Source organism: Pristiophorus japonicus, chromosome 8 (genome assembly GCF_044704955.1).
Source record: "Pristiophorus japonicus isolate sPriJap1 chromosome 8, sPriJap1.hap1, whole genome shotgun sequence".
Lineage (NCBI taxonomy): Eukaryota > Metazoa > Chordata > Chondrichthyes > Pristiophoridae > Pristiophorus > Pristiophorus japonicus.
Window position 1 is genome coordinate 182072711 of NC_091984.1, and position 20897 is coordinate 182093607.

At 49.1% G+C, this 20897-nt stretch overlaps 2 protein-coding genes across 4 annotated transcripts in view; both read left to right on the forward strand.

The window, feature by feature from the left end:
- LOC139268856 (ADP-ribose pyrophosphatase, mitochondrial-like) overlaps positions 1–6024 on the forward strand; it is a 53581-nt gene extending 47557 nt beyond the window's left edge. Inside the window, exons 7-8 of the mRNA XM_070887635.1 lie at positions 2248–2332; positions 3787–6024. Of these exons, the coding sequence (XP_070743736.1) occupies positions 2248–2332; positions 3787–3932 (231 nt within the window). The 3' untranslated portion in view covers positions 3933–6024. The remainder of the gene's footprint in view (positions 1–2247; positions 2333–3786) is intronic.
- A 7077-nt stretch (positions 6025–13101) lies between these two features.
- prkab1a (protein kinase, AMP-activated, beta 1 non-catalytic subunit, a) overlaps positions 13102–20897 on the forward strand; it is a 30191-nt gene continuing 22395 nt past the window's right edge. Inside the window, exons 1-3 of one of the 3 annotated variants that reach the window (XM_070887637.1) lie at positions 13102–13230; positions 14722–14921; positions 19716–19885. In XM_070887637.1, coding sequence (XP_070743738.1) covers positions 14754–14921; positions 19716–19885 — 338 coding nt within the window. In that variant the 5' untranslated portion in view covers positions 13102–13230; positions 14722–14753. The other 2 variants (XM_070887636.1, XM_070887638.1) reach the window with 2 other exon arrangements.

The window sequence follows — 20897 nt, forward strand, 5'->3', positions numbered from 1 at the left end:
CTCTGTGTATTGGAGAATGGCTAGACATGTAATGTAACATATATAGTAAAATATAGCCATATATCCGGATTCCTCAAACTGTTCAGCACACATCCCTGGTGAAGTGTGAGTATAAACAGTTGAGAATGTTCAATCTCTAACAATCGTACAAGCACACAGCACAGAAGGCCACTCTGAGTCTGATCGTACAGCCGTGAGGAGGGCACAGGTAAAGGCAATAAAACCTTTCTGCAGTCAACCTTTGCCGGGCATCACGCCAATCCTCAGTCGGGCGGACGGGGAGAATGCAGGGGTGCATTCGTGCAGAGTCTGGGAACCTCGGTCCTACCTAATTGTTTTGCACAGACCGACACTGGGGAACCAGCCCCACTGTTCAGTGAGTGGCGCATCCCGTTGTTCCTTAATCAAAGGTTTGTTTTAAATGTGTGAAAATTTTATTAATTATCCCAGTACATAATGCATAAAATATATTAGTGTAATAAATGTTCAGCTGGCACAGGCCTTTGTCTGTGCTGAGGTGTATAATTAAATGAGTAATTGGTGTAGGAGCTGGAGATTTTCTCTTCCAAACAGACGGCCGTGGATTGGATCACCAGCTGCCTGTAACTAATGCCTACTCCCGATAATTCACAGCAACATAGCAATTGCTGGATGAGAAAAGACCACGGTCCATTTAATTTGCCTTCTACCATGCTGATAGTCGCATGATACAACGATAATGGAGTTGTTGCTAATCACAGCAATTAATCTCTATCAATTAGTCGACAACAGACCCAGACATGGGGCGAGGGAATCCCCAGTGCTGAGAGCGTTGTTCAAACACAATTTGAATAATCCAGTAATGTGAATGAAGTGACTTTACATCAACAGGAGCCGACGATTGGTTCCAGGCTTGAGTTGCAGGACTTGTTGGCCACTGTGCCGCACAGGTCACCCTGCTCTCCGCGTCTTTCGCACTGCCCAGCCTGTCGCTGTGCTCCCGTACCCTCGCTCCCCGCCCCCCCCCCCCTCCTGCTCGCTCCCCAGCCCGACCCCCCACCCCTCCTGCTCGCTCCCCGGCCCGCCCCCACCCCTCCTGCTCGCTCCCCAGCCCGACCCCCCACCCCTCCTGCTCGCTCCCCAGCCCGACCCCCCACCCCTCCTGCTCGCTCCCCAGCCCGACCCCCCACCCCTCCTGCTCGCTCCCCAGCCCGACCCCCCACCCCCTCCTGCTCGCTCCCCGGCCTGCCCCCCCCACCCTGCTCACTCCCCAGCCCCCTCCTGCTCGCTCCCTGGCCTGCCCACCCCCCCACCATGCTCGCTCCCCGGCCTGTCCCCCCCCTCTCCTGCTCGCTCCCCGCCCCCCCCCCCCTCTCCTGCTCGCTTCCCGCCCGCCCCCCCCCCCTTCTGCTCGCTCCCCGGCCCCCTCCCCGGCCCTCCCCCCCCCCCCCCCCGCTCGCTCCACGGCCCTCCCCCCCCCCCCCCCCCTCCTGCTCGCTCCCCGGCCCTCCCCTCCCCCCCCCCCCCCCTCCTGCTCGCTCCCCGGCCCTCCCCCCCCCCCCCCCCCCCTCCTGCTCGCTCCCCGGCCCTTCCCCCCTCCTGCTCGCGCCCCGGCCTGCCCCCCCCACCCTGCTCGCTCCCCGGCCTGCCCCCCCCCCACCCTGCTCGCTCCCCGGCCTGCCCCCCCCCACCCTGCTCGCTCCCCGGCCTGCCCCCCCCCACCCTGCTCGCTCCCCGGCCTGCCCCCCCCCCACCCTGCTCGCTCCCCACTCTCTTCCCCCCTCCCCCCCCCCCCTCCTGCTCGCTCCCTGGCCCTTCCCCCCCCCCCCCCCTCCTGCTCGCTCCCCGGCCCGCCCCCACCCTCCTGCTCGCTCCCCGGCCCGCCCCCCCCCTCCTGCTCGCTCCCCGGCCCGCCCCCCCCCCTCCTGCTCGCTCCCCGGCCCGCCCCCCCCCTCCTGCTCGCTCCCCGGCCCGCCCCCACTCCACTCTCGGTCTGCCATCTCTTCGGTCCACCCCTTGCTCCCCTGCCCCTCGCCCATCCCTGCCCCCACTCTATTCTGTCAGTCTGCCATCTCTTCGATCCGCCCTTACCCGTCTCTTCCTCCTCTCCATCTGCCACTATTTCCATTATCTTCCGTTGGTCGAGAATTTCATTGGTTCTGGGCAACAACTGCACGGCAACTTGTGTTAGTGCTGTGGGAGGGCAAAGGTCATGGTGCCAGGTCTGAAGTGCATGTCCCTTTGAATCACTGAGCTCCATGTCCTCAGGTTTTCAAAGGATACGTTGACGATCCGTGGAACACAGATAATGCTTGGATCGAGACGGTGGCTATGAATTTCCATGATGAGACAGGTAATTATTGTCACTGTGGCTGTAGTCCGTGGAAGAAGTAGAAGTGACGGGTCCATTGTATATTGTGTGGGCTCAGTCTCTTATAATCCATTTATCCTGATACCTGGTCTTCCAGCCCCAGGTCTTCCTGGAGCCGAGAGAGCAGAGAGTTTTACTCCCAGTTCGCCCTTGTTGCTGTCCTGAACTTATTGCCTTTACAAGAAAGAATTTGGATTTATATAGCACCTTTCACAACATCTGGATGCCCCAAAGTGCTTCACAGCCAACCATTGACATATAGTCACTGTTGTAATGTAGGAAACGTAACACCCACAAACAGCAATGTGATAATGACCAGATCATCTGTTTTTGTGATTTTGTGTGAGGGATAAATATTCACCAGGGTGAACTCTTCTGCTCTTCTTTAAATAATGCCATGGTATCCTTTATGTTCTCCTGAAAGAGCAGATGGGGCCTCGGTTTTAACATCTCGTCTGAAAGACGGTACCTCTGACAGTGCAGCGCTCCCTCAGTACCTCACTGGACTGTCGGCCTCGATTCTGGGGAGTGAGGCGCAAACCCACAACCTTCTGACTCAGAGGCGAGAGTGCTGCCATTGAGCCAAGGCTGACAACTCAAGTGTAATTGATTTTGTAGCTCTGGGGAAACCCACTATCTTCAGGCTCCTTCCCTCCAGAGCTGCCTTGGTGACACAAATCTTGGGACTCACCATCTGCAAACATCCCCATTCATTTTGGTGAATGGCTGGGCCTAGGCCTGAGGCAGAGGTACCCAATCCTGGAAAAAATATAAATTGCCAGGGTACTACTGCATGTATAATGTATTTAATCTTTGTCAATTTCCTGCCTGCCTCTCTCCTGGCGAACAGTTCCTCTGGTGACTTGATTCCCCTCCCCCAACCCCTTGCCAGTCAGTACTGCTGTCAAATGGGCATTCTTCAGGTTTGAGTTAAGATGGAGAACATCAGGATGGTATCTGCCCCTCTCTTTTTTCCCCCTCCCATGTGCTGGCTTCTTGTGTACTGGGCCCCAATACGCATTTCTGTCTTGCTAAGGTTGTCTGTCTCTTTCCTGCCCATGTGCTGCCCCCATCTGGTGCCTGACTGTCTCTATTCCACCCACCCGCTCCCTGTGCTGCCCCCTTTTCTTACTTTTGCTCTCTTTCTCCTTCTCTCTCCTATGCTGCTGCATATCTGATCTTTCTATCCCATGTATTGGTCTCCAATATAATTTGTCTCCCTAAACCTGTGTCTCTATTCCCCTTGCCCCACCCCCAATCTTCTGGCCCCTATCTCTCTCCCCCGCCCCCCCCCCCCCAATATGTTGACCCTTCTATCTCTACCCCAATCTTCTGGCCTCTATCTCCCCTCACCACCCCCCCATCCCTCCCAAACAACAACAACAGTGTAACTCTCCAGCCCCTTGCTGAGTTATTCTGCCTCTCTCTTGCTCCAGGCGACAGTGTGGGAAAGCTGAAGCTTCAGGCGGGCGACGATGCGGGTGCGGTGCAGTGGATGGATGTCGAGAAGCAGCAGAGACTGTACGCCAGCCACACGCTGCTGCTGCACAAGGTAGCACAGATCAGGAACGCTCACTGGTAACCCACGGGGCCGAGCACTTCCCAACCCGAGAGAGCCGGCGACAGCAGGATGTGCTCACGCCACCGTTCATCAAGTTAAATGTTTTGACTTTCTTTCCCTTTCCAAACCCCGGCGCAGTCAGAGGATCACTACCTCTGGAGAGGGAGGCATTGAGGGAGTGGCTTTAATGGTGCTGTTTAAGCTGCACTTTGGCTTAACCCTGGAGTGGCTATGAGCTGATTTTTAGGCTTTGTAATCATCTTGAGTGAAGACGCACGTCATTTTTTTCTTCTTCCCCTTATTGGCCCCAACCTCTTACCCCCCACCCACAGAGCTCCTGCAAACCAGAGGGCAGAGCAGGCAGTTCGATCCCAGCCACTGCCTGTGCACAACCCGACGAGGTGTGCGAGAGTGGCACCCCCCCAGCAGGTTGTTCCCTGTCTTATCGAGAGCTGCTCTGCCTCTATTCAGAGGTCTAAATCAGGTATTCAGATCGGAGATCGTATACCTGCACTTCACCATTAAGTGCACTGGAGCTGCGATGCACAGCACCAATACCTGCCGCCTGGTCGTGAAGCTGTACACGGTTGTTTCCCTCAGCACCCAAACCCCAATCATGTGATAACCAGGCTGTGGTCAGCACAGCATGCTTGGAAGGAAGAGGTGACTTTGGACCTATGGTTCCCAAATCTCTCCACCACTGCGGGTTTCCTCACATCATGTCTGGGTCTGTTGTAGATTAATAGATGGAGATCGATCGCTATGATTAGTCAACAACTCCATTACCGTTGTATCATGAGTGCCAGGAGGGTAGAAGGTGAACTAGATGGACCGTGGCCTTTCCCCCGTTCCCCAGATGCTGCCCGCTCACTGCGGTGTGAGGGGATTTTCAGGCACGTGCAGTTCCCATTTCCGGTCAGCGGGTGGCGCTGTTATTCTGCGTGTACTTTCATGGACAGTGTGAGCAGGGCTTTACTGTGGGGTAAAACATGGAGGTGAGGCAAAGGAGGGGCAACTGAGCTTGTGTCCCAGGTTAAACGTGAAGGTTTTATTGACACGTAGAATTTAAAATGTGAAGATGTCTCTGATACATCCTTACTACACAGTATAAATGCACACGAGGCCCATGCTTGAGAGGACTTCAGTCTTTGACCTGTCCCTTATTCCTTAGCACTCAAGTGATGAAGGTGGGTGGAGCTTCCCCTTTTATACCTGAAGGTCCAGGTTAGGAGTGTCTCCCACAAGTTCACCACCTAGTGGTCATTGTTCTCACAGTGTACAACTTAGGACAGATTATACATGGGTTACAATGCTGGTTGAATACATGACAGTCTCTGTGCATTAGGCTGCAGGACTGAAGGGGGAATCTCTCCCTCTGACATTCCTCTGGAGTCCAATCACGCTGGCTTGCTACAGCCCGTGAAACATAATTTGTGACTTTAAACACTTTGTTTCCCCCTCACTTTCTTGTCATTTAGGATTCCTGTGTGTTTCACTGTATACTGGCTGAGAGGGCAGCCATGGGCCTGCTCCCGGGGCTCTGCTGTTGTTGTCCTGACAGGTGCTCGAGATGTTCAGGGTGAGCTGGCATATGATTCCTCCCACCCCTCATCTTTATTTAAAAAGTTTAAGCAATTTAGGTTTAGCCAGACTCGATAAAATATTAGAGCCTTGAGAACTCTCCCACACCACGGTTATTTTATAATATAATATATAAGTGCCTGGCTCCCACTCAGCATCACTTCATCAACTCTGGTTGAATGTATTTTCATAGAATCATAGAATGGTTACAGCACGGAAGGAGACCATTCGGCTTTCTGCAAGAGCACCTCAGCTAGTCCCACTCCCCCGCCCTTTCCTCATAGCCCTGCAAATGTTTTTCTTATCCCAACTCCCTTGTGAAAGCCGTGATTGAGTCTGCCTTCACCTCCCTGTCAGACCGTGCATTCCAGATCCTAACCACTCGCTGTGTTTAAAAAATGTTTTTTCTTGTGTTGCCTTTGGTTCTTTTGGAGGATTCATCCTGCCTTCAACCGCCACACCCAGTCAAACAGCCTTTTTCCCATCTCCGATATTTTTATAATTAATAAACAAAAATGCTCTGAGAAAATTATTATTTTTTGTATTGCCTCTTTTTTTCCCCGGGTTGCCCGCAGCAGTGTCCTGGAGAATAATCTTTCATTCCTGGTGACTCCGGAGAATCCTGAAGGGTTGTCAAGCCGAATTCAGTGCTTCCTATGATCAAGAATAGGGATCCAGAGTGTGGGTACTGTAATCACTGCATGGGATGGCAACCTGAGGCACCAACAAGCTGTGGATCATCGTGAAGCCTGCCTCTGATATACAAGCTCTGAGGAGCTGAGCCTGGTTTTTATTGATCATCTGTAAACTGCAGTGCCTTGTAGACTGGATACCTGCTGAAATCCTGGCTGTGAAGTTTATGCTCACACCCGTGCTGTTTGTGAATTGGTCTATCCATTCTTCATGTTCCTTACTGTAACCAGGTCATACATTAAACGGCGGTTAAACACTCAGTGTTGCTCCGTCTCTGGGATTATTCCAAACTGTTTCAGCTTTCGGATGACCTTGTGGGTGAAACAAATTGACCTCAACATTCCTGGACTGGGAAGGGGAAAATCATCCAGCGTTTCTGCTCCTGATTTGTTAACCAGTGACCTGCTGGATAGTCTGTGTGTGAGAAACACTGGGGGAGGAGAGAATAAGTAATTAACCTGAATACAGTTTCTATAAGCAAGCTGCTCACCTTACAAGCTCAAACTTACCAGCCTGTGTCCCTTACTGTTCATGCATATAGGATGCCCATCAATCTACAAGGCAGGAAATAGACACCAAGTTCATTTTACACAAATTAAACAACTAACCAGATTTATTTACAATAAAGCGATTCAAAACGATAAACTAAATATTACACAGCAGAATAATGGTACAGGAGATTTGGAAGCAGTTGGCAAGGGGTTAATTTTCCCCTTCAAGGAGCTGCATCACCGGAAGGCTGCACCAGTAGGTGGGGCTGTCTGAGCAACCAATTGGTGTGCATTTTGCTTATGTGCACTCAGAATTTGCTGTTCAGCATCCAAGCAGTTCAAAGGTCAACAGGACAATTAAGCCTCTTGCTTGAGTGTAAAGAAAAACAGCCATGGGTGTGTGACTGGGAACACAAGTACATGAATGTCAGAAGGTAAAATTCAGATGTCGAAGAAACAAAATAGCTGGCACATTGAGTAGCGAGGTGGGGGTGATATGGCCATGTCCTCTTGAAAAGTTCTAACTTTTTTTACATTAAAAAAAATTATGAATCATGGTTCATTTTGAGCACTTGTATTATTCATAATGAAAGAAAAACAAACAGGACATTTGGGTTTCCAACAGACTGATCAGACCCTCACTTCCCTGCAAATTAGTTCAATAGTCATTCCCCTCACCCAAACCCCCATCGCCCCAATTCAGAACCACTTTGGACTCAGGTCTGAGACATTGTATCCCATCCATCTCCATCCCCACCATTCAGAGATTCTCCAACTCACTAAGTTCAAGCAGGCTCCCCTCCTCCTATGTCAATTCACTGTTGCACTCTACTCCCCCTCCAACCCAACTATGGTGGTACTCTTTCCATCCCCCAATTCAACCTTCCCTCTCCCTTCTCTTTCCTTCACGCCCTCAACCCTGTTAGCAGACTTCCTGTAGTAATGGTCACAACAAAGAGTTGTTAGTTCTACAACAATAACCACTGTGATTCAGACCCGAGCGGTTTTAAACCAGCTTTAATATACATTGACTAATAACAGTAATATTCTTGTACAACTGTTGTACAGTATTACATGAAATGACCAGCAATCAATACAACCTATTGCCTCCACGAAGTTCAAGGTGATCATACTTGCACCTTCATGGGCTAGCGTAAGGCAAATGGGCTTCCACTTCTCCCGAGAGCTCTAACTTTTGGAAAGAACAGGCACTACCTTTATACTATCTGGCTACCTTGGGCTGCATGTACTCGTAACAGTATGGGGGTTTTATTATCCCACCAATCTACCAACACAAAATAGGTTTATGGAGCGTCCTAATATCCTCGGCCTCCAAATCTGCCTTACAGGCTTGCTTTTTGCCTTCTAGAAAATGTAGGCTTCATACAGTTTGTTCCAAAACAAAGCCTGGTGTCTAAGCTCAGGTAGTACATGCAAGGACATCTTAACTTGCTGTACACAAGGCAGAGTCTGATGGGAAGATGGTTAGCTAGGGTATCATGTATGTACTTTTGGGATCACTAGCCACTAGGTGGCATCACTTCTGGAGGCCATTGGGCTGCATGCATGTGTGTGCAGCCCAAGTATAAAAGGCCAGCCATTTTGTATATTAGTCACTTTGGGCCTCCTCAAAGCAGAGCCAAGGTCATACCTCTGAGTTAAACAGTACTCAGTCTAACAGTTATTGCACACACAACACTTGGCGACGAGGCAACAAGAACCTTTACATGCAAAAATGAGCACAATTGGATTATTGGAGTGATTTGTGGAAGGAGATGTTTGAGCCAGTTCTTCGTGGCCAACAAAATGGAGGAGATCGGCGCTGGGTGGTGTTCCTCATGGTTTGCGGTCCAAAAATATATGGTCTGATAAAGAATCTACTCCTGCCTGTGAGTCCAACAGAGAAGACGTATAAAGAATTGTGTACACTGGTATAGGACCACCTTAAGCCAGACGAAGACATCATCATCTCGAGATACAGATCTTACACGTAAGTTCGCTCAGAGGGCCAGTATGTGGTGGAATTCGTTGCCGACCTGAGACGCCTAGCGGTACCGTGTAAGTTCGGGGCTGTGTTGGCAGACCTGCTGCGGGACTTCTTTGTAATCGGCATCAACCACGAGGTGATCCTGCATAAATTGCTGGCGGTAGAGACGTTGGACTTGAACAGGGCCATCATGATCGCTCAGTCATGCATGACGACGGATAGAAGTCTAAAGCAGATATCAGTGAAAAATCAAAACTCGGCAAGTACTGTAAATATGATTGGTTTGGCATTCGGCAGAGCGGCACATAGGGCTTACCCAACTGTGTACGCGAAACCTGTGACTGCCCAAAGTCCGCCAGCAGGAATGCATCCGATTTCTCTGTTAGCATTGTGGGGGAACTCACTGGCACCAGCAGTGCCGATTTCAGCAATATAGTTGCAAAGGCTGTCAGAGTGGGCAGATGAGCAAGCGTGCTGCGACACACCACGTGGAGGATGATTGTCAGACTAGCGCGGATCCGGATACGCAATCCGAGATACCAGAGGAGGAAGTGTATGGACTGTACTCGTTCCTAACTAAGAGCAAACTCCCGATAATGATCAACGTGAAATTTAATGGGGTGCCGGTATCGATGGAACTGGACATGGGGGGTGAGTCAATCGATAATGAGCCAGAGGGTATTTGACAAGCTGTGGGATACTAAGGCTTTGAGGCCCAGGCTGAGTCCAGTCAATGCCAAGTTGCGCACGTACACCAAAGAACTCATAACGGTGATTGGCAGTGCCACAATTAAAGTGTCGTATGACGGTACAGTTCACGAGTTACTACTATGGATTGTCCCAGGCAATGGCCCAACGCTGTTCGGCAGGAACTGTCTTGAAAAAATCAGATGCAATTGGAACGACATTGTCTTAGGAGAAAGATACATGTGTCCAAGTACTGAGCAAGTTCCCCTCGCTATTCGAACCAGGCATCAGCAACTTCACGGGAGCCAAGGTGCAGATCCACGTGGACTCGGATGCAAGACCCGTCCATCATAAAGCTCGGGCAGTTCCGTATATGATGAGTGAGAAGGTCGAAATCGAACTGGACAGACTCCAGCATGAAGGGATCATATCACCAGTTGAATTTAATGAATGGGCCAGCCCCATTGTTCCTGTGCTGAAAAGTGATGGCACAGTCAGAATCTGTGCAAACTACAAGGCTACGATCAACAGGGTTTCGAAACAGGATCAGTACCCGTTACCGAAGGCTGATGACTTGTTTGCAACACTAGCTGGGGAGAAGTCGTTCACCAAACTGAATTTAACGTCGGCCTACATGACGCAGGAGCTGATCGAGACGTCACAGAGACTTACATGCATTAACACGCATAAAGGACTGTTTATTTATCACAGGTGCCCTTTTGGAATTCGCTCGGCTGCAGCAATATTTCAGAGGAACATGGAGAATCTACTGAAGTCCGTTCCCAGAACCGTCGTTTCCAAGATGACATTCTGATCACGGTTCGTGACTCCGAGGAACATCTGAACAACCTGGAAGAGCTTCTACATCTTCTGGACAAAGTGGGACTCAGACTGAAATACTCAAAGTGCATCTTTATGGCACCAGAGGTCGAATTCCTGGGGAGGAAAATTGCTGCTACCAGTCACCAAAGACGAGCTGATGGCATCAGGCCCATGGACACGAAAACCAAGGCCATTAAGAACGCACCCAAGATGCAGAATGTGACGGAGCTGCGTTCATTCCTGGGTCTACTCAACTACTTCGGTAACTTCCTACCTAAATTGAGCACCTTATTAGAACCACTACACATGCTACTAAGAAAAGGCAACAACTGAGTGTGGGGTGCGTCTCAAGACAGAGCTTTTGAGAAAGCCACTAATCTGCTTTGCTCGAACAAGCTGCTGGTACTTTATGACCCATGTAAACGTTTAGTATTGGCCTGTGATGCTTCGTCATATGGAATTGGTTGTGTACTCCAACAAGCTAATGAGTCGGGTAAACTTCAACCAGTCACTTATGCTTCAAAAAGTTTGTCTAAAGCAGAAAGAGCCTACAGCATGGTAGAGAAAGAAGCATTAGCCTGTGTGTATGGGGTTAAAAAGATGCACCAGTACCTGTTTGGTCTTCGGTTTGAACTGGAGACAGATCACAAGCCGCTCATTTCACTGTTCTCTGAAAATAAAGGTATCAATTCCAATGCTTCATCCCGCATCCAGAGGTGGGCATTGACATTAGCTGCTTATGATTATGTCATTCGCCATAGATCTGGCACTGAGAATTGTGCCGATGCTTTGAGCCGTCTGCCATTGCCCACACCGGAGGTGGAAACGCCACAACCGGCGGACCTATTGTTAGTTATGGATGCTTTTGAGCGTGAAGGAACCCCAGTCACTGCTCAACAAGTTAAGACCTGGACCAGCCAGGACCCGATTTTATCAGTGGTGAAGAATTGCATCCTCAAAGGTGATTGGTCTGCCATACCCAAGCAAATATGCAAAAAGACCAAACCTTACATTCGTCGCAAAGACGAACTGTCTATTCAGTCAGATTGTATACTGTGGGGCAATCGTGTTGTTATGCCCAAGGAAGGGAGAGAGAAATTTGTATGTGTGCTACATCCCGGCATTGTAATGATGCCAGGTCTCATGTATGGTGGCTGGGAAAAGACTCTGAGCTGGAATCATGTGTGCATCAGTGCAACACTTGCATGCAGCTCAGCAAAGCACTAGTGGAATCGCCGTTTAGTCTGTGGTCGTGGCCGTCCAAACCGTGGTTGTGGCCGTCCAAACCATGGTCCAGGATCCACATAGACTTTGCAGGTCCCCTCCCGGGGAAGATGTTTTTAGTTGTGGTGGATGCATATTCGAAGTGGATAGAGTGTATAATCATGTCATCCAGCATATCCACAGCTACCATTAAGAATCTCAGTGTCATGTTCGCAACACATAGTCTGCCTGACATCGTTGTTAGCGACAACGGATCGTGCTTGACCAGTCAGGAGTTTCAAGAGTTCATGAAACTCAATGGTATCAAACATGTGAGGTCAGCACCGTTCAAACCTGCATCCAATGGGCAAGCAGAACGTGCTATCCAAATCATAAAGCAGAGTATGAAACGAGTAACCCAAGGGTCACTGCAGACCCGCCTGTCATGCATATTGCTTAGCTACAGGACAAGACCACACTCGCTTACCGGGGTCTCGCCTGCTGAACTAATGATGAAGAGAGGTCTTAAGACCAAGCTATCTCTTGTACACCCTGACTTGAATAATCATGTTGAATATAGAAGACAAAATCCGCAAGGGTATCACGATCGCGCAGCTGTGTCATGCGATATTTCTGTAAATGATCCTGTATATGTTCTGAATTATGGTCAGAGTCCCAAGTGGATCGCTGCTACTGTCATGGCCAAGAAGGGCAATAGAGTATTTATTGTGAAGCTCAAAAATGGGCAAACACGCAGGAAACATATGGATCACACAAAGCTGCGGCACACAGACAAACCGGAACAGTTGGAGAAAGAGACAATCGACGACCAACCAACCTACCCCCAGTCATCAGAGGACGCAGTGGGCATCAGTGAACCAGGACTTTCAATCACTGACATGTTCAATGAAAATGGACTTTCCATTCCTGACATGGCCATTTTCACTTCCACCAGGTCAGCCACTCAGCCACCAGTCACAACAGACTCTGAACACTCATGCAAAGCTGGAGTTGAACTGAGATGGTCAAGTCGGGAGCGTAAAACACTGGACTGTCTCAATTAGTAAACGACTGTGTTAATACCTCAGAGGGGGGTATTGTCATGTATGTACTTTTGCGATTACTAGCCACTAGATGGCGTCACTGTTGGAGGCCATTGAGCCCAAGTATAAAAGGCCAGCCATTTTGTATATTAGTCACTTTGGCCTTAATAAAGCAGAGCCAAGGTCATAATCTCTTGGAGTTAAACAGTACTCACTCTAACAGTTATTGCATACACAACAGAGGGGTCGGCAGTTAAAGCCCTATTCTGGGTCCGTCTATCCTCCCAGTACTGCCGTTCACATTAATGGCAGGAATTGCAGTCTGTATACTGTACAAGTTCCAATAAGAGTTCAGGCCCACAGTATACAGAGACCACAGCACCAGCCTGAGCATGAGCAGCATTGCCAAGACAGGAGTAGCACCTACTCTGGTATGTTAGCAGCCAGACTTGGGTAAAGGTTGCACTGGGTCAGCCGGGGTCGGCTGACTGCTCCTCCTCCAAAACAATTGGCTATCTTCTTGAACTGCTTTCGGCTGGCAAGCCTGCCGACAGTTTGAATGCTGTTAGTGATTGAACATCGCCCCGACAGTCTGAATACTCATACTGACAGACCCCCCGCACCGTCATCCGAACATTAATAGCCCCCCAGTTTGAAAACTGACAGTGACAGACTCCGGCCCAGGAGATGACTCTTCGATGCTCCGGGGAGCGGATATTTGGAGGGACCGCTTGGCCGGCTCTGATTGGTGGAGTGGGGAAGCGGTGCTCCGGGAAAATCTGTCCGGGGAGGAGAGTCTGTGAACGGCGGCGGTGAGTGTCCTTCAGGGGCCGGGCCGGAGGGAAGGCCTGGGGCCGGGAGTGGCGACAGGCCTGGGCCCAGGGATGCGGAGCTTGTCTCGCGGCCCCGGCCCGTCAGCACAGCGGCCTGGGGTTAAACAGAGGGGCGGGAAGCGGGCCTTTCACCGCACCCGGGCCCCAGGCTCATCCTTCAGCCGAAGATTGAACCCTGGGCCCCGGCCCTGATGATCCTGTTGTTCCCCCGGCTGCTGCTGTCCCCGGGGTTTGTTTACCTTCTCTCCAGCTCACCCGCCGCCGCCGCTCCCCCAGTCAGGGCCTGCAGCCCTCCCTATTGTCACCAATCTCTCCCCCGTTACTCTCAGCAAATATGCATCCCTATAAATGCTCCATGTCGGCCTATATAACTTGGGAGTTTCCCCCGTGTCCATTTGTGTGCGCATTTTGGCTGCCGCTTCAGACCCAAGCCGTTCACTTCTATTTTCACTTCTTTCTCCCCCTTTTTCTTTTCTCTCCCTCTCTTGTCGTCATGCCGCCATCATCTCTCGGATACCCCGCCCTCCCCGCCCCAATCCTTCAGTACTCTGACCTTCCTACTCTCCTGCCACCATCCCAGGCTCAACTCCCTCTTAGATAAGCCGACAGCTTCACTCAGCGCCTCTCTTGGCATCCTCCGAAAGGCCCACCACGGCACTCGTCGACGCCGCCTCATGAGCAGCAGCCCCAACTGTCCCATCCTACTCTCTCACCAATCTTACCAATCTCCCCCCCGTCCAACTCACCCCTGCAAGTGCTGACCCTGTGGATGCTGGCATTGGATCAGCCATCACCGATCCTTTCTGCATCTCCTTGCAGAATGTCCGTTCGCTTGCGAACAAGGCCTTTGCCATCCATGAGCTTATCTGTCACCCACCTTCCCGTCCCTTGCGTTCCCCCCCCCCGCCCCCACTTCCCGTCCCTTGCGTCCCCCCCCCCGTCCCCACTTCCCGTCCCTTGCGTTCCCCCTCGCCCCCACTTCCCGTCCCTTGCGTCCCCCCCGCCCCCACTTCCCGTCCCTTGCGTTCCCCCCGCCCCCACTTCCCGTCCCTTGCGTCCCCCCCGCCCCCACTTCCCGTCCCTTGCGTTCCCCCCCACCCCCACTTCCCGTTCCTTGCGTTCCTCCCACCCCCACTTCCCGTCCCTTGCGTTCCCCCCACCCCCACCTCCCGTCCCTTGCGTTCCCCACCTCCCGTCCCTTGCCCCCCCCCCCACCTCCACTTCCCGTCCCTTGAATTTTCCCCCCGTTTTCTCTCCTCCCTCCCCCCCCCCTCCCAAACCCCCCACTTCCCATCGCCTCTTCCCCCCCCTGTCCCCCTTGCTCCCCTCACTCCCTGGTGTCCCTTCTTTCCACCCCCTTCCTGACTCCTCTTTCCACTCCTCCCTCAATAGTATCTGTTGTGTTCAGTGACTAATACGTAAGCTACCTGTTGGATTTTTCCTAACCTCTTTGCTCTTTTTTTGCCTCAGTAGAGATTTGTTGATGCACTGAGAAAAGCAAGATGGGCAACACAAGCAGTGAGCGTGCAGCGTTGGATCGCCAGGGCGGTCACAAGCCCTCTCGGAGGGACAGCACCGGCAACGCGATTCATACCAAAGAACATGACCCTCCAAAGATTCTGATGGACAGCCCAGAGGATGCAGATATCTTTCATGCTAATGAAATCAAAGTACTGGTATCTCTACAAAAGATTCTAATGTTTTCTCACTCATGGCACTGCTCTCTAAACTATTATGGTTCCAATTTGCTTCGACCAACTACCCCAGAGTCATTATTTATGTATGAGCCTAGAAACTAATATGGCAGGAGGATGGGAGTCTATGCAGGGAGGCAGAGGGAAGTAAAAAGGGAGCAGAAGCAAAAGGTAGGAAGGAGAAAAACAAGAGTGGAGGGCAGAGAAATCAAGGGCAAAAATCAAAAAGAGCCACATTACAACATAATTCTAAAAGGACAAAGAGTGTTAAAAAAACAAGCCTGAAGGCTCTGAGTCTCAATGCGAGGAGCATTCGCAATAAGGCAGATGAATTAACTGCGCAGATTCTGTTAACGGATATGATGTAATTGGGATTACGGAGACATGGCTCCAGGGTAACCAAGGCTGGGAACTCAACATCCAGGGGTATTCAATATTCAGGAAGGAAAAGGAGGTGGGGTAGCGTTCATGGTTAAAGAGGAGGTTAATGCAATAGTAAGGAAGGACATTAGCTTGGATGATGTGGAATCTATATGGGTAGAGCTTCGAAACAGCAAAGGGCAGAAAACGTTAGTGGGAATTGTGTGCAGGCCACCAAACAGTAGTAGTGAGGTCGGGGATGGCATCAAACAGGAAATTGGGGACGCATACAATAAGGGTACAGCAGTTATCATGGGTGACTTTAACCTACATATTGATTGGGCTAACCAAACTGGGAGCAATACTGTGGAGGAGGATTTCCTGGAGTGTATAAGAAATGGTTTTCTAGATCAATATGTCGAGGAACCAACTAGAGAGCAGGCCATCCTAGACTGGGTCTTGTGTAATGAGGGGGGATTAATTAGCAATCTGGTCGTGTGTGGCCCCTTGGGGAAGAGTGACCATAATATAGTAGAATTCTTCATTAAGCTGGAGAGCGACACAGTTAATTCAGAGACTAGGGTCCTGAACTTAAAGAAAGGAAACTTCGATGGTATGAGACGTGAATTGGCTAGAATAGGCTGGCGATTGATACTTAAAGGGTTGACGGTGGATAGGCAATGGCAGACAGACATTTAAAGATCACATGGATGAATTACAACTATTGTATATCCCTGTCTGGTTAAAAATAAAACAGGAAAGGTGGCTCAACTATGGCTAACAAGGGAAATTAAGGATAGTGTTAAATCCAAGGAAGAGGCATATAAATTGGCCAGAAAAATCAGCAAACCTGAGGACTGGGAGAAATTTAGAATTCAGCAGAGGAGGACTAAGGGTTTAATTAGGAGGGGGAAAATAGAGTATGAGAATAAGCTTGCAGGGAACATAAAAACTGACTGCAAAAGCTTCTATAGATATGTGAAGAGAAAAAGATTACTGAAGACTAATGTAGGTCCCTTGCAGTCAGAATCAGGTGAATTTATAATGGGGAACAAGGAAATGGCAGACCAATTGAACAAATACTTTGGTTCAGTCTTCACGAAGGTAGACACAAATAACCTCCTGAAAATACTAGGGGACCGAGGGTCTAGCGGAAAGGAGGAACTGAGTGAAATTCTTATTAGTCAGGAAATTATGTTGAGGAAAGCCGATAAATCCTCAGGGCCTGATAGTCTGCATCCCAGAGTACTTAAGGAAGTGACCCTGGCAATAGTAGATGCATTGGTGGTCATTTTCCAAAATTCCATGGACTCTGGATCAGTTCCTATGAATTGGAGGGTAGCTAATGTAACCCCACTTTTTAAAAAAGGAGGGAGCAAGTAAACAGGGAATTATAGACCGGTTAGTCTGACATCGGTGGTGGGGAAAATGCTGGAATCAATTATTAAAGATGTAATAGCAGCGCATTTGGAAAGCAGTGACAGGATCGGTCCAAGTCAGCATGGATTTATGAAAAGGAAATCATGCTTGACAAATCTTCTAGAGTTTTTTGAGGATTTAACTAATAAAGTTGGTAAGGGAGAACCAGTGGATGTGGTGCATTTGGACTTTCAAAAGGCTTTTGACAAGAGATTAGTGTGCAAAATTAAGACACATGTTATTGGGGGTAATGTATTGACGTGGATAGAGAACTTGTTGGCAGACAGGAAGCAAAGAATGGGAATAAACAGGTCCTTTTCAGAATGGCAGGCAGTGACTAGTGGGGTGCCGCAAGGTTCAGTGCTGGGACCCCAGCTATTTACAATATACATTCATGATTTAGACGAAGGAATTGAATGTAATATCTCCCAAGTTTGCAGATGACACTAAGCTGAGTGGCAGTGTGAGCTGTGAGGAGGCTGCAGGGTGACTTGAACAGGTTAGGTGAATGGGCAAATGCATGGCAGATGCAGTATAATGTGGATAAATGTGAGGTTATCCACTTTGATGACAAAAACAGGAAGGCAGATTATTATCTGAATGGTGACTGATTAATAAAAGGGGAGGTGCAACAAGACCTGGGTGTGATGGCACATCAGTCACTGAAGGTAGGCATACCGGTACAGCAGGCAGTAAATAAAGCAAATGGCATGCTGGCCTTCATTGCGAGAGGATTTGAGTACAGGAGCAGGGAGGTCTTACTGCAGTTGTACAGGGCCTTGGTGAGACCACACCTTGAGTATTGTGTGCAGTTTTGGTCTCCAAATCTGAGGAAGGACGTGCTTGCTATTGAGGGAGTGCAGCGAAGGTTCACCAGACTAATTCCCGGGATGGCAGGCCTGACATATGAAGAAAGACTTGGCTAGGCTTATACTCACTGGAATTTTGAAGAATGAGAGGGGATCTCATAGAAACATATAAAATTATGACTGGATTGGACAGGTTAGATGCAGAAAGAATGTTCTCGATGTTGGGGAAGTCCATGACCAGGGGTCAAGTCTAAGGATAAGGACAGATATAGGACCGAGATGAGGAGAAACTTTTTCACCCAGAGAGTGGTGAGAGTATGGAATTCTCTAACACAGAAAATTGTTGAGTCCAGTTTGTTGAATATATTCAAGAGGGAGTTAGATGTGGCCCTTACTGCTAAGGGGATCAGGGGTATGGAGAGAAGGCGGGAGTGGGGTACTGAAGTTGCATGATCAGCCACGATATTGAATGGCGCTGCAGGCTCGAAGGGCCGAATGGCCTGCTCCTGCACCTATTTTCTATGTTTCTATGATGATGTGTTGGCAGTCTGCTCAACCAACACAGGAACAGGAGTAGCCCATTCAGCCCCTTGAGCCTGTTCCACCATTCAATAAGATCATGGCTGATCTATGCCCTAACTCCATATACCCACCTTTGCCCCATATCCCTTAATACTTTTTGGTTAACAAAAATGTATCAATCTCTGATTTAAAATTAACAATTGACCTAGCATCAACTGCCGTTTGCGGAAGAGTTCCAAACTTCTATCACCCGTTGCATGTAGAAATGTTTCCTAACTTCACTCCTGAAAGATCCGGCTCTAATATTTAGGCTTTGTCGTCTTGTCCTGGACTCCTCAACCAGCGGAATAGTTTCTGTCTATCTACCCTATCTGTTCCCCTTAAATTCTTGAAAACTTTGACCAAATCACCCCTTAACCTTCTAAATTCCAGGGAATATAACCCTAGTTTGTATAATATTTCTTCATAATTTAACCCTTGGAGTCCAGGTATCATTCTGGTCAATTTACGCTGCACTCCCTCCAATATATCCTTCTGACGGTTTGGTGCCCAGAACTGCTCACAGAACTCCAGGGTCTAAACAGGGCTCTGTATAGCTGTAACTATTCCCTTGCATTCTAGTCCTATAGGTATAAATGCCAGCATTCCATTAGCCTTTTTGATTATTTTTTGTACCTCTCCATGACATTTTAATGATCTATGTTCATGGACCCGGCCCCCAAGTCTCTTTAGATCTCCACTGTTTCTAGCTGTTCACCATTTAGAAAGTACCCTGTTCTTTTCTTTTTAGGTCCAAAGTGGATTACCTCACACTTGCCTACATTGAAATCTATTTGTCACAGTTTTTCCCATTCGCTTAATAAATTACTATCTTTGTAATTTTATGCTTCCATCTACATTGCTTTCAATGCCGCCTATCTTTGTGTCGTCGGCAAACTTGGATATGTGGCTTTCTAGCCCATTATCTAAGTTGTTAATAAATACGGTGAATAGTTGAGGCCCCAACACATCCTTGTGGGACACCACTAGTCACATCCTGCCAATTAGAGTACATTCCCATTATCCCTACGCTCTTGTCTCCTGCCGCTCAGCCAATTTACTAACCAGGTCAATAATTTGCCTTCAATTCCATGTGTTTCAACTTCAGCTAACAGTCTCGTATGAGAGATTTTATCAAATGCCTTCTGGAAGTCCATATAAATAATATCTGTAGACACTTCCCTCATCCACTACTTTTAGTCACCTCTTCAAACCAAGGGGCCATCACATCTGGAGTCAGCACTGGTGCACTTTGAATAGGGGTTAATGAGTAATGAGTGGCAGCAGAAACCTTGACTGATTTGTCCCTTACAAAAGCTGGATGCTAAGGCAATTGTCGCACTCTTAACTGCGCCACTCAAGGTGTTATCAGCGAACACAGTGCAGATTGAACCTGGGTCCTTGCTGCTCCCTGGCTCAGCTACTTTTTGATAAAACTTGATGAGCTCTCGGGGAGTTGGATTTTCTGCACCTTTTCCTATAAGGTTGTCACGAAGGTCTTCTAGTTTTCATTAATTTTTCCAATCTTGCCTTAACTTTGAAATAAAAAGCTAATTGGAGAACTGTGTGTTAAACGAGCCAGTGACTGAGTTAATTTTCGGTGTTGTCTTTTGTTTCTAAGGCCCCAATGGAGAAGGAGGAGTTCCTTGCCTGGCAACAGGACTTGGAAGTGTCTGACAACATTTCTAAGCAGGCTCGTCCAACAGTGTTTCGGTGGAGAGGGGGTGGGAAGGAAGTCTTCATCTCTGGCTCTTTCAATGGCTGGACCAACAAAATTCCACTGACAAGAAGGTAGGCCTCTTCGCAGTCCCCCCTCAATTCCTCATCAGCAGCTTGACACAAGTACAAGCTGCCGTCTGTGATTACTACAACGGACTAGCTGATCGCCATGGGCTTGGTAACAGACACTCTGCACGAACAGGTCTTAGACTTAGGAGATTTTAACATGGTATTGTTAACTGGCATGAGGAGTATCTGACAACTGAGGGCTTTTTACTATTTCATGCTGAGGATAGCATATTCATATTTGATAACTTAAACAATTTAAATTCATTCAGATTTTGAAAATCGATGCACTGAACATCCATAGATGATTCCTAATCCAAACCTTAAGCTTACTCTTGTAGTCGTTCAGAAGTAATCACTTGCAATATTCTGCATCTTCCAATTTGTTCCATTCAGTATTACAATCTCAGGCAGGACAGTTTCAAATAAGTAAACTACCGAGGAAAAAAAAAATTAAAATTTACCGACAAATCTCAAGGCTTACCTCTCAAGATCTAGGCTTGTGAGTAATAAAAACACTGCTACGCGGAGAGGCCTGGCTGACTTACATTTGTCAGTTGAAAGGTCCTCATGGCTGTTAATGCTGCCCAAGCGCTTTTAGCTGCTGCACACAAGGGTGTTGAGACCCAGCCCTGGAGGTCGGGCTGGGTCATTCACTGCGAAGTTGGAGCCAGAGGTATGCCCCAGGAGACAGTGCTCAGCTGCTCACCTGGGGGTGGGAGAGGCCTCGCTCTCGGGTGGGTTACTGTATAAATAAAACAGCGGAACATTTTCGACCGACATGGACTCGGCCCTCTGCTTCTCGCTCGCTCCGAACATTCGGGCTGCCTTTCTCCCGCTGAAAATACGTGCACTTCGCATCTCCGGGAACAGCCTCTCTGTGGAAAGAAACCATCCCGATCTTCGTTGTGGGGGTGTGTGTGTGTGGGTGTGTGTGTGTGGGTGTGTGTGTGTGGGTGTGTGTGTGTGGGGGTGGGTGTGTGTGTGTGGGGGTGGGTGTGTGTGTGTGTGGGGGTGG